Genomic DNA, 17,825 nt, shown 5'->3' on the forward strand with positions numbered 1-17,825 from the left:
AATGGTTGGGGAGCTCCAATTCTTTGAATAAAAATTTTTCATCTTGGTCGAGGCACCTGCCTTGAAGGGTCATTATGAATTAATAAGCTTAAAATATTATTACAGTGATATCTTTCCCCTGGGACTACCTCAAGAATTCTCCCTCATCTGTACGTACCGTGCACGACGACCTCCACGAGGTCCCTGGGACATCATCCGCATCAATGACCTTGAGAATCAACCACAGTTTGCAGTGACCCTCAACTCTATCACCCGCAATGTGGAGTTCTCCATAGTGTCGTACGACGGCACACTGCAGATTCTAGAGTTTGAGCAGTCACAGGTGTGTACATCACACTCATCACTCTAAACACTTGTCATATATCATTTTTATCAGACTTTAACAAACACTCCTCGGAGTATACCTCGACCTACTGTTACACCTAAATATTGTTATTTATGCAATAATAGTAAACAAATGATACAAATGCAAAACAACGACGGGGGAGTTGAAGATAGCTTTAGGCCTTTCGTGTTGCAATCAACACATTATCAGGAGCTTCCAATTCTGCAGAAAAATCAAAGTAAATTCGTTCAGGGAAATATATTTTTCAGGCAAAATTCTTTCCCCCTGAACGAATTTGCTTGACTGTTGTCTTTTCTGCAATATTGCAAGCTCCTGATGTGTTGATTGCAACATAAAAGGCCTAGAGCTATCATTCAACTACCCCCGTCGTTGTTACATAGTTATTCATATTTTCTGCGGTCAAATAATGCACCAGTTTTGGTTTACATATTTGTTTTTAAATTTAAGACTGTGAAACATATTTATAATTACTTACTTTTCTTCAGCAGTTTAAACTACGTCTATATCTCTAATTTACATTGTTTTTTTTTTCAGTTTACATTAATAATACTCTTTTTTATCTTTATAATTTAAATAATTTGTTCTCATCTAATTTGCGTCTACAAAGTAATGCCATAATTTTTGGTGTAACTTATACTGACGTTGCCATGGTAATGGGTAGCTTATACTGACGTTGCCATGGTAATGGGTAGCTTATACTGACGTTGCCATGGTAATGGGTAGCTTATACTGACGTTGCCGTGGTAATGGGTAACTTATACTGACGTTGCCATGGTAATGGGTAACTTACACTGACGTTCCCATGGTAATGGGTAGCTTATACTGACGTTGCCGTGGTAATGGGTAACTTATATTGACGTTGCCATGGTAATGGGTAGCTTATACTGACGTTGCCATGGTAATGGGTAACTTATATTGACGTTGCCATGGTAATGGGTAACTTATACTGACGTTGCCATGGTAATGGGTAGCTTATACTGACGTTGCCATGGTACTGGGTAGCTTATACTGACGTTGCCGTGGTAATGGGTAACTTATACTGACGTTGCCATGGTAATGGGTAGCTTATACTGACGTTGCCATGGTAATGGGTAACTTATACTGACGTTGCCATGGTAATGGGTAACTTATATTGACGTTGCCATGGTAATGGGTAACTTATACTGACGTTGCCATGGTAATGGGTAGCTTATACTGACGTTGACATGGTAATGGGTAGCTTATACTGACGTTGCCATGGTAATGGGTAGCTTATACTGACGTTGCCATGGTAATGGGTAACTTATACTGACGTTGCCATGGTAATTGGTAGCTTATACTGACGTTGCCATGGTAATGGGTAGCTTATACTGACGTTGCCATGGTAATGGGTAACTTATACTGACGTTGCCATGGTAATGGGTAACTTATACTGACGTTGCCATGGTAATGGGTAACTTATACTGACGTTGCCATGGTAATGGGTAGCTTATACTGACGTTGCCATGGTAATGGGTAACTTATACTGACGTTGCCTTGGTAATGGGTAACTTATACTGACGTTGCCATGGTAATGGGTAGCTTATACTGACGTTGCCATGGTAATGGGTAGCTTATACTGACGTTGCCATGGTAATGGGTAGCTTATACTGACGTTGCCATGGTAATGGGTAGCTTATACTGACGTTGCCATGGTAATGGGTAACTTATACTGACGTTGCCATGGTAATGGGTAGCTTATACTGACGTTGTCATGGTAATGGGTAACTTATACTGACGTTGCCATGGTAATGGGTAATTTATACTGACGTTGCCATGGTAATGGGTAGCTTATACTGACGTTGCCATGGTAATGGGTAACTTATACTGACGTTGCCATGGTAATGGGTAGCTTATACTGACGTTGCCATGGTAATGGGCAACTTATACTGACGTTGCAATGGTAATGGATAACTTATACTGACGTTGCCATGGTAATGAGTAACTTATACTGACGTTGCCATGGTAATGGGTAGCTTATACTGACGTTGCCATGGTAATGGGTAGCTTATACTGACGTTGCCATGGTAATGGGTAACTTATGCTGACGTTGCCATGGTAATGGGTAACTTATACTGACGTTGCCATGGTAATGGGTAACTTATACTGACATTGCCATGGTAATAGGTAACTTATACTGACGTTGCCATGGTAATGGGTAACTTGTACTGACGTTGCCATGGTAATGGGTAACTTATACTGACGTTGCCATGGTAATGGATAAGTTGTACTGACGTTGCCACGGTAATGGGTAACTTGTACTGACGCTGCCATGATAATGGGTAACTTATACTGATGTTGCCATGGTAATGGGTAAGTTGTACTGACGTTGCCATGGTAATGGGTAACTTGTACTGACGTTGCCATGGTAATGGGTAACTTGTACTGACGTTGTCATGGTAATGGGTAACTTGTACTGACGTTGCCATGATAATGGGTAACTTATACTGATGTTGCCACGGTAATGGGTAAGTTGTACTGACGTTGCCACGGTAATGGGTAATTTGTACTGACGTTGCCATGGTAATGGGTAACTTATACTGACGTTGCCATGGTAATGGGTAAGTTGTACTGACGTTGCCATGGTAATGGGTAAGTTGTACTGACGTTGCCATGGTAATGGGTAAGTTGTACTGACGTTGCCATGGTAATGGGTAAGTTGTACTGACGTTGCCATGGTAATGGGTAAGTTGTACTGATGTTGCCATGGTAATGGGTAACTTATGCTGACGTTGCCATGGTAATGGGTAAGTTGTACTGACGTTGCCATGGTAATGGGTAAGTTGTACTGATGTTGCCATGGTAATGGGTAACTTATGCTGACGTTGCCATGGTAATGGGTAAGTTGTACTGACGTTGCCATGGTAATGGGTAAGTTGTACTGATGTTGCCATGGTAATGGGTAACTTATGCTGACGTTGCCATGGTAATGGGTAATAAAGTTAAGCTAACGAGAGACAAAAATATTTTTACTGAGGTAATTAAGTTTGAGAGTGAGAGTACAGTTTGGTCCCTCCCACAGGCTGCCTTCGACTCTGAATGGCACAAACTTCACTTCGGTGTGTTCCGTGACAGAGTGGCACTTTACCTCGACTGTGAGAAAGCTTCAGAAGTTCCCATTGACCCTCCCGGCTCTATTGATGTCAATGGTAATATTCATATTGCCAAACTCCAAGACTCCTCCCGCACGGTGCCAGTAAGTGATCACACCTTGTACTCTGTTCTTCCATTATTTATATCAAAAAGTCACAGAGGGAAAAGGGGATAAGTAAACTCAAGATCTTTCAGCAAATGCCTTCTTCAGAAACTAAGTCCTAGCTAGGTAAACTCCAGGTAAACTCCAGGTGTGTTAGCCAGGATATATCGATAAAGGTGTTGATTGACCTTAAATGAAAAGTTGTAGCAGTGGAGAGAGCAGTGTGGGTCACAATAATACCCAGAGGTCACTTGACCAGGACCAATCATGGCACAATATTACAAACTTTAAACTTAAATAATAGTGTAAGTGCACTTGTATTATTCTGATATTTTTACGTGTCATACTTCACTTCCTTGACCAGAGGTCAGGTAAGGAGAGGGAAGGAAGGAAGATGTGGAAGGTTGCAGATGGACTGAGTGAGGAGACCTGGATATATATAAAGATAAGAAGCCCATCCACTTATGACTGGGACTTGGTAATGGATATATGTCATTTATTTTCCTCTTTTATGCAGACCTTTTAATTTCTTTGTTAAATATAAAACATAAAAGCAATAGCAAATCCACTGATAATAAATTTCACAATGTTGATTATTTTTTTTTTTTTGTATTTATAAGATTCTTTGTACAATGTGATACATTTTACGAGTCATCCTGAAAAAAAAATATGTTAAATTACAACAAGACAAAAAAGAAATACAGCAGAAGATTTGGCCAGGATTTAAATTTTCTCACAAATGTAACAATTTTAATCTTTTTACTGATTAGTTAAAAACTTAAGATAGTTTTTTACATACAAATCAATAACTGAACTAAATATATTATTGGCATATTGTATAAAAAAAATTGTTGATTGTAATCTGAAGGTAAGTTTTCCTGAGGACGAGCAAGTATTGTGTTGCAGACCTGCGGTACTAAGTTGTTGTAATACATCAACACTCACAATACCAGTCAGTGAGGAAAACAGTACATACCTTCACCAGGCACTATGTATATATGCAAACAATCGCAGACAGGCGATCTTAACAATGCAAGACAAGCCACGGGGGGGGGGGGAATCTTCAGCTCAAGTACTTTCACACTTCTCGGTGCGTCAGCAGAAGCTGTGCAATGTTGCAAGAGTAGCAATTAAAGAAATGATGAGAAGATTTGTGAGAGTATGTTAGTGTGGGGTGACGCCAGCTCCACCTTCTCTCAGACTTACAACAGTGAAGATCGAATACTTAGTAGTAGGGAAGAGTGAGAACTCTGAACAACAAACACTGTATAAACTATTACAATGAGCCAATGTGGGTAATAATATAATGAAATCATCACTCAACCTTCCCATGAAAGATCACAGTACCCAGCGCACCTACCAGCCACCACACCTGCCACTGGCAAGACTCACTCACTGCTCAAGAAGTATTCCCTCGATCCCCGTCGGGGAGGAGAAATTTTAACCTACAATCGTAGCCAATACTCTTTCATGATGCTATCGCATCGTGTAAAGATTAAACCGTCCAGTGGAGTTATAAATGACTCCATCAAACTAGCCCTTGCTACCACAGTAAGTACCTGCTTGCAGGTCAGATTTACAGCGATGCGCACATGGAAGGACTCCTTCATTGTCGTTTGTACTGACGATGTTAAAGCCTCCAGACTCATGGACAACTCTGCTATGAAGACACTACCAGACCGACAATTCAACATATTTCCCTCTCCATTCTTGCTGGCGAAACTTTCTTTGTTTGTAAAACGGCTTCATAAGATCGTCACGTCCCTATCAACTGGAGACCTGAAGGCTTCTATAGAGGAGCAGAACACTTTGGCCTCGGTAGACACCATCACTAAAACTCCTAATGCCTCTTTAAGTGATCAAAATCACCTTTGCTGACATCACCATGACTACCCAAGCTCTCTCTGATGGACTAGCTATCTCCTGCTACCACATACACCCACGCCACATTGAACCAGAACGCTACGCTCACGTCTCTCCCTGTTGGAACTTACTCATACAATCACACGACAAAGAACTGCCCCATCAAGGAGAAGAAATTCTGCTCCAATTGTGGGAAAGAAGGACACGACTTCAAAGCCTGCGCCACCACCACCACCATTACTTCAATATAAGAATAAGAATAATATCTTTATTTCTACAAGTGCATGTACAAGGTATACAGGCCTAGCTTAACATCAATGACATACTACTAAACAGAAAGCACCTTGTTGTGCACAACATTTCGGCCAAATTAGGTCAATTTTGTTCCAGGGTGCGACCCACACCAATCGACTAACACCCAGGTACTCATTTTACTGATGGGTGAACATCGACAACAGATGTAAGGAAACACGCCCAATGTTTCCACCATTGTCGGGACTCGAACCCAGATGATCAGCATGTGAAGTAAGAGCTTTGCCTACCAGGCAACGAGCCTTAACTGCAAAAAGGGGTACTCATCATACCCTTGCAGCCAAGCGCCTACTAAGGAAAGAAGTCATGTCAAAGAAAATTCAAGAAGACATTGAGAAGAACACCTCTTAATCTCCGACGAATGCGCTATCATTGAACTTCATTCTAACACCACAAGCTACACAACAGACATTTTCTGCCAGCAACTCTCTCTCCACTTCCTGACGGTGCTCCCTCCAAGGTGCTGTACTGCATGCACGACTTGCAAATGCAGCAAACCCTGAAACATTTAACTTTACTATCAACGATCTCTTCCGACTTTCAGTTTCCCAGACTCAGCACCTTCGGCCGACATTCTCAAGACTGAACCTCATGGCACCTGCAGACTTGTCTCCTTAGTCTGCCTAAGTAACTGTCCCTGAAACTTCTCCAACTGCTTCTAAAGAAGATTCTACTGACTCAGCCACCACCTCCCACGTGGCGGGAGGTGGTGGTTGACAATCTACCAGTACATCTCACCAGTGCTGACGAATCACAACGACCTGCCAGTACCTATGAAGACTCACCTACAGAACCCCCTTCCGAAGGAGAGGTTGAAGACACCCACTCCAGTACGCCTACATGGGACAACCTGACCTTGTACACGTCTCCATCTAATGAGGACAGTATGACCTGCACGGAGCTGTACAAAGTGCTCTGTTCTGGGACTCTCAAGTTTGCTTGTAAGTCACCACTTCGCTTCTCATTAATTCAGGTACTTGAACTCATCAAACACTCCGTTTCACCTTTGGAAACAAAACACAATTGTACCACCTCTCCAGAAGTAGCTTCAAGAAGTTTGAAAATGGCTCATCTATGAACCTACCACCTTATTCATCATTATAAATAACACCTACAAGTAAGCTGCCTTCTGTTGATCCTACCTGACGCCCTCTCCTGCGACCTAGCCTGCTGGCCAGCTGTTCAAGACCTCCGATATGTACCTGTCTGCTGCTTCTGTTCTCCATTCTGTCTAACTTTCTCTACGACTTTTGACACAGGGGTCATCCCATACTCGCTAAAAACAACAGACATAGCCCCACTCTACAAAGGTGGCAGTGAAGCAGTCGCAAAGAACTACAGACCGATAGCACTAACATTCTACATCATAAAAATCTTTGAAAGGGTTCTAAGAAGCAAGATCGCCAACCACCTAGATACCCATCACTTATATAACCCAGGGCAACACGGGTTGTGTAAGTGAATCCAGTTAGTGATCCACTAACTGGATTCTTCCGGATTCGCTGGATTCGGGCGGATTCAAACGGTTTGTTGGAAATAAAGCCAAATCGGAAGAACTGTTACAAAAAAATTAAATACTTAGGGGAATTATAGGCTAGCTAGCTAGGAGAGTTGTACAGTATTGTAAGATGACCACCACCATGAAAATCTGTGTAGTCTGCAGTAAGGGTAAGGGACAAAGACATGCCTAGATTGCTTGCCATCTCCGTGGTCAATGGTCCCATAGTATATGCAGGGATTTTAAACCAGTGACCACACTTGACGTAAACTCAGAGAGATGTTTTTGGGTCTGCCCAAACGAGATACACCTGAATGAGGAAATGACATCTATATTAAAAGACAAGAACACCAATAAAACATCCTTCTTGAAAGACATGTCAGCATGGTATGACAGCTGGGGAAAAAAGATGGGTGTTAGGGACGGGGCTGTCTTGGACAGTGCTCCTGAGGGTGCTAGTTTAGTTTAATATGTTTATTATGCACCCCATACCCATCCTGTGGTACTAGTGATGTCTTGGAGGACAGTGCTGAGGGTACTAGCCTTGTCCTGGAGGACACTGAAGACAACGTTATTCAGTCCAAAGAGGTTCAAAATAGAGATACTGCTGGAGATGGAAGCACTGATGTCCATACAGGGGTAAAAAATATTAAGAAAAGAGGAAAAATAAATGCATCAGCAGTGAATGCAGCTACAATAAATCCTAGCAAACAGAAGTACAATCTATGTAAATACTATGCCTTGGGTATCTGCAGACACGGTATATCTGGTAAAACAGGTGGGACATGCACCTTTGACCATCCCAAAAAATGCCGCACTCACATGACAACAGGAGAGTGCAGCTTCCCATCATCTAAAGGAGACTAGAAGACACAGACCAGCCAAACTATGGGAAACAAAAGAGAGAAGCCACAACCTTTCCAGGGACAGAGAATTTTTAGGGCCAGGAAGGAAAAAAGGCTGGCAAGAAATGATAATAATCCTACACCACCTGAAAACACTTCTGGAGCAGAGGCACGGATACTGGTCTCTACCCCAGAACAACAGATACTAGAGTCAGCAAATAAAACCCCCCTAAATTCCACCAATACGACATTTGTCTTTGCAAACATACAGGGTCTAAAGCCATCAAAAAACAACAAAATTCCTTACATCAAGGGACTGCTCACGGAGTCAAATGCAATGTTTGCAGCATTCACAGAGACCCACATAAAGGATCATTATGACAACGAAATATGGATCCCAGGTTATAACCTATTCCGATGCGACAGACTAAACAGGCAACAAGAGGGAGTTGGCCTGTATGTCACAGAGTCGCTCATTTGCGCAGAACTACTAAACACCTCAAATGATGTAGTTGAAGTTTTGGCGGTAAAGATCGAAAATCAAAACCTTGTCATTGTGGTAGTATACAAGCCTCCAGATGCAACTTCCCAGCAATTCCAGGAGCAGCTTGAGAAAATTGATCACTGTCTGGAAAATCTCCCAACTCCTGCCCCAAAAATCTTACTACTAGGAGATTTCAACCTGAGATCACCGCGGGAGGCAGCTCAGATGAAAATTCACACATACACACGAACTATTAAATCTCTGCAACAAATTCACCTTAAACCAACAAACAGTAGAGCCTACAAGACTAGAAAAGCTGGACCTCATCTTCACTAACAATGATGGTGTGATACGTAATATAACTGTAGCAAAGACAATTCACTCAGATCACAACATAATAGATGTACAGACATGTATGCACAGGGCTCCGGACCAGCAAATTGTGAGCAGTCATGAATGTCTCTTCACGAAATTCAATTTCAATAACAAAAACATACAATGGGATCAAGTAAACCATGTCCTAAATGAGACAAGCTGGGAAGATATCCTAAACAACATGGATCCGAACATTTGCCTTGAAAAAATTATGTGGTTCTTGAGATCTGCTCAAGACACAATCCATTAAGAAAAAGAAAGAGAAGATGTAAACTAGAAAGAGAGAGACGTTCCCTATACAAACGAAGGTGAAGAGTCACAGACCTGCTGAGTGGGGTCAATATATCTGAAATACGAAAGGAGGCACTAGTCAATGAAATTGCAAATATCAAACTTAAGCTGAAGGAATCTTATAGGCGACAAGAATCACAGGAAGAACTAAAAGCCATAAAGGAAATTGAAAAAAAAAATACTTCTTCTCTTATGCCAAATTTAAGGGAAAAACAACATCCAGTATTGGGCTCCTGCTTAGGCGGGATGGGACATACACGGATGATAGCCAAGAAATGAGTGAGATACTAAAGTCCCAATATGACTCAGTGTTTAGCGAGCAGCTGCCCAGACTAAGGGTCGACAATCCAAATGAATTCTTTATGAACGAAACACAAAATTTGGTCATCCCAAAACTCTCGGATATTATTCTAAATCCACAAGACTTTGAAGAGGCGATTAATGACTTGCCCATGCACTCTGCCCCAGGCCCGGACTCGTGGAACTCCCTGTTCATCAAGAATTGCAAGAAACCCCTATCGCGTGCCTTCAGCATTTTATGGAGAGGGAGCATGGATACAGGCGTCATCCCACACACACTAAAAACAACAGACATAGCCTCACTCCAAAAAGGTGGCAGCAAAGCAATTGCAAAGAACTACAGACCGATAGCACTAACATCCCATATCATAAAAATCTTTGAGAAGGTTCTAAGAAGCAAGACAGCCAACCACCTAGACACCCATCAATTGCACAACCCAGGACAACACGGGTTTAGAGCAGGTCGCTCCTGCCTGTCCCAGCTACTGGACCACTATGACAAGGTCCTGGATGCTCTAGAGCATAAACAAAATACAGATGTAGTATACACAGACTTTGCAAAAGCTTTCGACAAGTGTGACCATGGTGTAAAAGCACACAAAATGCAGGATAAAGGAAAAACGGGAGAAGTTCGTAGATGGGTCTACAGCTTCCTGACAAACAGAACACAAAGAGCAATAGTAAACAGAGTAAAGTCCCAGGCAGCCAATGTAAAAAGCTGTGTTCCACAAGGCACTTTACTCGCTCCCATTATATTCCTCATCCTCATTTCTGACATAAACAGATGTAAGTCATAGCTCCGTGTCTTCCTTTGCGGATGACACCCGGATCACCATGACAGTGACCTCCATCGAAGACACCGCGAGACTCCAAGCGGACATCAACCAAATCTTCGAATGGGCCATTCAAACCAATATGAAATTCAACGAGGAGAAATTTCAACTACTCAGATATGGAAAACTTGAAGAAATTAAAAATGTGTCAGGGTGTACCACAAATTCTAACCATACAATAGAGCGGAAAAGTAATGTGAAGGCCCTGGGAGTGATAATGCCAGAGGATCTCACCTTCAAAGAACACAACACTGCATCTACCTCATCCGCTAGGAAAATGACAGGTGGGATAATGAGAACCTTCAAAACTAGGGACGCCAAGCCCATGATGATTCTCTTCAAATCGTTGTGCTCTCTAGGCTGGACTACTGCTGTACACTAATGGCCCCCTTCAAAGCTGGCGAGATTGCGGACCTGGAGAGTGTACACATAACTTTCACGGCACACGTAAGTACGATAAGGCACCTAAACTACTGGGAACGGTTGAAGGTCCTTGACCTGTATTCCCTCGAATGCAGGCGAGAGAGATACATGATAATGTGCACTTGGAAGGTCATGAAGGGATTGGTACCAAACCTGCACACGAAAATCACTCTATATGAAAGCAAAAGACTAGGCAGGAGATGCAACATTCCGCCGATGAAACGCAGGGGCGCCACGATACACTGAGAGACAACACAATAAGTGTCCAGGGCCCAAGACTGTTCAGTTACCTCCCAGCATACATAAGGAGGATTATCACTAGACCCCTGGCTGCCTTCAAGAAGGCACTGGACAGGCACCTAAAGTCAGTGCCTGACCAACCGGGCTATGGTTCGTACGCCAGCTTACGTACGACCAGCAGTAACAGCCTGGTTGATCAGATCCTGATCCAGAATGAGGCCTGGTCTCAGACCGGGCCGAGGGGGCGTTGATCTCCTAAACCCTCTCCAGGTAAACTCCAGGTAAATGGGTACTGACTGGTGTTACCTACACAGTGTATAGTGTCCTGGGTACTGACTGGTGCTATCTACACAGTGTATAGTGTCCTGGGCACTGACTGGTGTTACCTACACAGTGTAAAGTGTCCTGGGTACTGACTGGTGTTACCTACACAGTGTATAGTGTCCTGGATACTGACTGGTGTTACCTACACAGTGTATAGTGTCCTGGGTACTGAATGGTGCTATCTACACAGTGTACAGTGTTCTGGGTACTGACTGGTGTTACCTTCACTGTGTATAGTGTCCTGGGTATTGACTGGTGTTACCTTCACTGTGTATAGTGTCCTGGGTACTGACTGGTGTTACCTACACTGTGTATAGTGTCCTGGGTACTTACTGGTGTTGCCTACACTGTGTATAGTGTCCTGGGTACTGACTGGTGTTACCTTCACTGTGTATAGTGTCCTGGGTACTGACTGGTGTTACCTACACAGTGTATAGTGTCCTGGGTACTGACTAGTTTTACCTACACAGTGTATAGTGTCCTGGGTACTGACTGGTGTTACCTACACTGTATATAGTGTCCTGGGTACTGACTATTCTTACCTACACAGTGTATAGTGTCCTGGGTACTTACTGGTGTTGCCTACACTGTGTATAGTGTCCTGGGTACTGACTGGTGTTACCTTCACTGTGTATAGTGTCCTGGGTGCTGACTGGTGTTACCTACACAGTGTATAGTGTCCTGGGTACTGACTAGTTTTACCTACACTGTGTATAGTGTCCTGGGTACTGACTAGTGTTACCTTCTCTGAGTATAGTGTCCTGGGTACTGACTAGTTTTACCTACACTGTGTATAGTGTCCTGGGTACTGACTGGTGTTACCTACACAGTGTATAGTGTCCTGGGTACTGACTAGTTTTACCTACACTGTGTATAGTGTCCTGGGTACTGACTGGTGTTACCTACACTGTGTATAGTGTCCTGGGTACTGACTGGTGTTACCTTCACTCTGTATAGTGTCCTGGGTACTGACTGGTGTTACCTACACAGTGTATAGTGTCCTGGGTAATGACTGGTGTTACCTACACAGTGTATAGTGTCCTGGGTACTGACTGGTGTTACCTACACAGTGTATAATGTCCTGGGTACTTACTGGTGTTACCTACACATTGTATAGTGTCCTGGGTACTGACTGGTTTACCTACACGTTGTATAGTGTCCTGGGTACTGACTGGTTTACCTACACGTTGTATAGTGTCCTGGGTACTGACTGGTGTTACCTACATATTGTATAGTGTCCTGGGCACTGACTGGTATTACCTTCACTGTGTATAGTGTCCTGGATACTGACTGGCGTTACCTACACAGTGTATAGTGTCCTGGGTACTGACTGGAGTTACCTACACAGTGTATAGTGTCCTGGGTACTAACTGGTGTTACCTTCACTGTGTATAGTGTCCTGGGTACTGACTGGTATTACCTACACAGTGTATAGTGTCCTGGGTACTGACTGGTGTTACCTTCACTGGGTATAGTGTCCTGGGTACTGACTAGTGTTACCTACACAGTGTATAGTGTCCTGGATATTGACTGGTGTTACCTTCACTGTGTATAATGTCCTGGGTACTGACTGGTGTTACCTACACAGTGTATAGTGTCCTGGGTACTGACTGGTGTTACCTTCACTGTGTATAGTGTCCTGGGTACTGATTGGTGTTACCTACACAGTGTATAGTTTCCTGGGTACTGACTGGTGTTACCTACACAGTGTATAGTGTGCTGGGTACTGACTGGTGTTACCTACAGAGTGTGTAATGTCCTGGGTACTGACTGGTGTTACCTACACAGTGTATAGTGTCCTGGGTACTGACTGGTGTTACCTACACAGTGTGTAGTGTCCTGGGTACTGACTGGTCTTACCTACACAGTGTATAGTGTCCTGGGTACTGACTGGTGTTATCTTCACAGTGTATAGTGTCCAGGGTACTGACTGGTGTTACCTACACAGTGTATAGTGTCCTGGGTACTGACTGGTGTTACCTACACATTGTATAGTGTCCTGGTTACTTACTGGCGTTTCCTTCACTGTGTATAGTGTCCTGGGTACTTACTGGTGTTACCTACACAGTGTATAGTGTCCTGGGTACTGACTGGTGTTACCTTCACTGTGTATAGTGTCCTGGGTACTGACTGGTGTTACCTTCACTGTGTATAGTGTCCTGGGTACTGACTGGTGTTACCTTCACTGTGTATAGTGTCCTGGGTACTGACTGGTGTTACCTTCACTGTGTATAGTGTCCTGGGAACTTACTGGTGTTACCTTGACTGTATATAGTGTCAGGGTACTGACTGGTGTTACCTACACAGTGTATAGTGTCCTGGGTACTGACTGGTGTTACCTACACAGTGTATAGTGTCCTGGGTACTGAATGGTGTTACCTACACAGTGTATAATGTCCTGGGTACTGACTGGTGTTACCTACACAGTGTATAGTGTCCTGGGTACTGAATGGTGTTACCTACACAGTGTATAATGTCCTGGGTACTGACTGGTGTTACCTACACAGTGTATAGTGTCCTTGGTACTGACTTGTGTTACCTTCACTGTGTATAGTGTCCTGGGTACTGACTGGTGTTACCTACACAGTGTATAGTGACCTGGGTACTGACTGGTGTTACCTACACAGTGTATAGTGTCCTGGGTACTGACTGGTGTTACCTACACAGTGTATAGTGTCCTGGGTACTGACTGGTGTTACCTTCACAGTGTATAGCGTTCTGGGTACTGACTGGTGTTACCTTCACAGTGTATAGCGTCCCGGGTACTGACTGGTGTTACCTACACAGTGTATAGTGTCCTGGGTACTGACTGGTGTTACCTTCACAGTGTATAGCGTTCTGGGTACTGACTGGTGTTACCTTCACAGTGTATAGCGTCCCGGGTACTGACTGGTGTTACCTTCACAGTGTATAGTGTCCTGGGTACTGACTGGTGTTAACTTCACAGTGTATAGCGTCCCGGGTACTGACTGGTGTTAACTTCACAGTGTATAGCGTCCCGGGTACTGACTGGTGTTACCTTCACAGTGTATAGCGTCCCGGGTACTGACTGGTGTTACCTTCACAGTGTATAGCGTCCCGGGTACTGACTGGTGTTACCTTCACAGTGTATAGTGTCCCGGGTACTGACTGGTGTTATCTTCACAGATAGAGCTGCAGTGGATGGTGATGAGCTGTGATCCGTCCAGCCCTGAAAGAGAGAGTTGCTTAGAGCTTCCTGTAAGTAAAAAAAAAATGAATGACGTTGTTTTGTTGTTTAGATTTAATATTATACTGTTACATTTATTGATATTTTCAACCTTCACAGTTTTCAGTAGAGATGAAGTCATATATTTTATTAGATATTGTAAGGAATACCTGAGAGAACAAGAATATGAATTCATAATCACAAAATACTCCGAGACGTAGACGAGGTCACGACCTGATTCATTATCTGGAAATGAATTAAAGGACGCATTCAAAGTTTGAAATTTATAATTTAGGTAAGGATGCTTAGATTGGTTTTAATACAAAATTAAAAATTGGCGTAACTTTAGTTCACAAATGTCCTTGAGGGATAATTTTCATGTGATCGAAATAATTATTCCTTTGAGTTTTTGTTCCATCTTTTATATTTTTATTAAATGCATATATTGTGTGATGCAGGACCATACTGTAGTAATTGGCGAACCCGGTAAATCACAAGTGGGACCTGACGCGTGTGAGGTTGTGTGTCCTATTGGTCCTCCTGGCTTCAACGGTACTGATGTAAGTATTGTTCATCTTGTGTTTCATATTCCCTGATATACAGAGTTACCTTAGTAAGAATATATATACAAAGTGTTTTATGCAACAAGTACTGCTATACAATATTTGTATTCCAATGATTTCTAAAGAATGTTGATTATAATATTACTTCCAGAAACTCGTCTATGGTGTTGTGTTGATCAGTGGGCCAAAAAGGGGATTTATTTACCCTTTTGCGCTATATGTCATTTAATTTCAGACATTCATTCTTGCTTTAACAATTTTCCAACATGTGATGATGGTAGGGTGAGGATGGGGCGCAAGGGCCCAGAGGTCTACGAGGGCCCCCCGGGGCTCAAGGGTCCGCAGGTCCACCAGGAGAGAATGGTGAACCCGGCAGCATCGGCTTCCCTGTAGGTGGTTCACTATGACCCTCACTGATACCTCAGTTGACCATTACTGGTCACGCTTACCTTCCTGCCACTTAGTCTCCCAATACCTAAGTTAACACAAATGTCTTCACTAGTGTTTTTTGCAATGGTCAAGAACACAATAGCTGACAGAAGAGTGACAGTCGTGTTAGCGGTGAAGAATCAAAGTCACAGTGCCCCGGATCCAACAATTTACAACTAACTCACAAGTTGGAGATAAAACCAGACAAAGTTTCTGTCCTCCCTGGACCATTATAACGTCGCGAATGAGAGAAAATGGCAGAAAACCAGAAGTCATATTAGACTGAAAAGTGATCTCAGTTCATTTCCAAATTGTGAATTAGCTGTGAAATGACAACAGATTTCCTTCATGCACAATGTGGCGAGTCAGAGGCACCATAGAACAGTGTCATCAGCTCTGCCTTGTGCCTTTGCATCATTCACCTCTCCTTCCAGCTTTCACTGCACCTTTTATGGATGTCACTGTAACAGTGAGCTTTGTGACTGTTTTTATTGTCAGGGTCGCAGGGGCAGGCGAGGTGAACCCGGCCTACCGGGACCCATTGGTGACCCAGGTATACCTGGCTTCCGTGGCGCTAAGGGTGAGCGTGGAGTGGCAGGACCTCCAGTACGTCACCCTTATCACCTTTCATAGCTTGTTACAGCACCTTCACCACCTGCATGAAACTTTTAAACATATGCTTCAGACAAATGCATATCTTTATTACATATTTTTGCAAATGTATCAGTGATATAAATAATGGAATACCTTTACATTCAGGTGCCTGTGCTCTATTCATGATTAATGTTGATTTATGTTGGTCAGGGACCAGTTGGGCCTCCAGGATCACAGGGACGACAAGGTGAACCCGGCCTGAGGGGTCTTCCTGGTCTACAAGGGGCCCAAGGACCCCCGGGGCTCGGTGGTGTTATGGTAAGACATTTACATAACATTACTATACTTGGATCCAGCTGGTAAGTATCTGCAGTTATATTTGAGGGTTATTGAGGCTAAATGTCGCCTCTACATTACAATCAATGATAATTTAATCAATAATATACAGATTATAGTGAACTCTCAGTATGTATGTATATATATATATATATATATATATATATATATATATATATATATATATATATATATATATATATATATATATATATATATATATATATATTTATTTCAACAAGTCGGCCGTCTCCCACCGAGGCAGGGTGACCCAAAAAAGAAAGAAAATCCCCAAAAAGAAAATACTTTCATCATCATTCAACACATTCACCACACTCGCACATTATCACTGGTTTTGCAGAGGTGCTCAGAATACAACAGTTCAGAAGCATACACATACAAAGATACACAACACATCCCTCCAAACTGCCAATATATATATATATAAATATATATATATATATATATATATATATATATATATATATATATATATATATATATATATATATATATATATATATATATTATATATATATAGGTCAGGGGTTTCTAATAGTTAGGACTAAAGAAGGAATAGCAATAATGTTGAAGGATAAGCTATGGCAGGAAAAGAGGGACTATAAATGTATTAATTCAAGGATTATGTGGAGTAAAACAAAGGTTGGATGTGATAAGTGGGTTATAGTAAGCGTATATGCACCTGGGGAAGAGAGAAGTATAGAGAAGAGAGAAATTTGGGGAAATGTTGAGTGAATGCGTGGGGAGTTTTGAACCAAGTGTGAGAGTACTTGTGGCTGCGGATTTTAATGCTAAAGTGGGTAAAAATGTTGTGGAGGGAGTAGTAGGTAAATTTGGGGTGCCAGGGGTAAATGAAAATGGGGAGCCTTTAATTGAGCTCTGTGTAGAAAGAGGTTTGGTAATAAGTAATACATATTTTATGAAAAGAGGATAAATAAATATACAAGGTATGATATAGCACGTAATGAAAGTAGTTTGTTAGATTATGTATTGGTGGATAAAAGGTTGATGGGTAGGCTCCAGGATGTACACGTTTATAGAGGGGCAACTGATATATCGGATCATTATCTAGTTGTAGCTACAGTTAAAGTAAGAGGTAGATGGGATAAGAGGAAGGTGGCAACAACAAGCAAGAGGGAGGTGAAAGTGTATAAACTAAGGGAGGAGGAAGTTCGGGTGAGATATAAGTAATTATTGGCAGAAAGGTGGGCTGTTGCAGGTATGAGTGGTGGGGGGGGGGGTTGAAGAGGGTTGGAATGGTTTTAAAAATGCAGTATTAGAATGTGGGACAGAAGTTTGTGGTTATAGGAGGGTGGGTGCAGGAGGAAAGAGGAGTGATTGGTGGAA

At 42.5% G+C, this 17,825-nt stretch overlaps 2 protein-coding genes across 5 annotated transcripts in view; one reads left to right on the forward strand and one right to left on the reverse strand.

Annotated features, from left to right (window-relative positions):
• The window catches only part of LOC138854111 (uncharacterized), a 423,710-nt gene that overhangs the window by 282,615 nt on the left and 123,270 nt on the right, over positions 1 to 17,825 (reverse strand). The window lies entirely within an intron of this gene.
• LOC138854110 (collagen alpha-1(IX) chain-like) overlaps positions 1 to 17,825 on the forward strand; it is a 178,888-nt gene that overhangs the window by 112,814 nt on the left and 48,249 nt on the right. For 2 of the 3 annotated variants that reach the window (XM_070095231.1, XM_070095229.1), the window contains exons 4-9: positions 106 to 322; positions 3,387 to 3,560; positions 14,496 to 14,567; positions 14,994 to 15,095; positions 15,380 to 15,487; positions 16,332 to 16,439. In XM_070095231.1, coding sequence (XP_069951332.1) covers positions 106 to 322; positions 3,387 to 3,560; positions 14,496 to 14,567; positions 14,994 to 15,095; positions 15,380 to 15,487; positions 16,332 to 16,439 — 781 coding nt within the window. Of the gene's footprint in view, positions 1 to 105; positions 323 to 3,386; positions 3,561 to 14,495; positions 14,568 to 14,993; positions 15,096 to 15,379; positions 15,488 to 16,025; positions 16,134 to 16,331; positions 16,440 to 17,825 lie in introns of all 3 variants that reach the window. The other variant, XM_070095230.1, reaches the window with a different exon arrangement.

Source organism: Cherax quadricarinatus, chromosome 49, assembly GCF_038502225.1.
Source record: "Cherax quadricarinatus isolate ZL_2023a chromosome 49, ASM3850222v1, whole genome shotgun sequence".
Classification (NCBI taxonomy): domain Eukaryota; kingdom Metazoa; phylum Arthropoda; class Malacostraca; order Decapoda; family Parastacidae; genus Cherax; species Cherax quadricarinatus.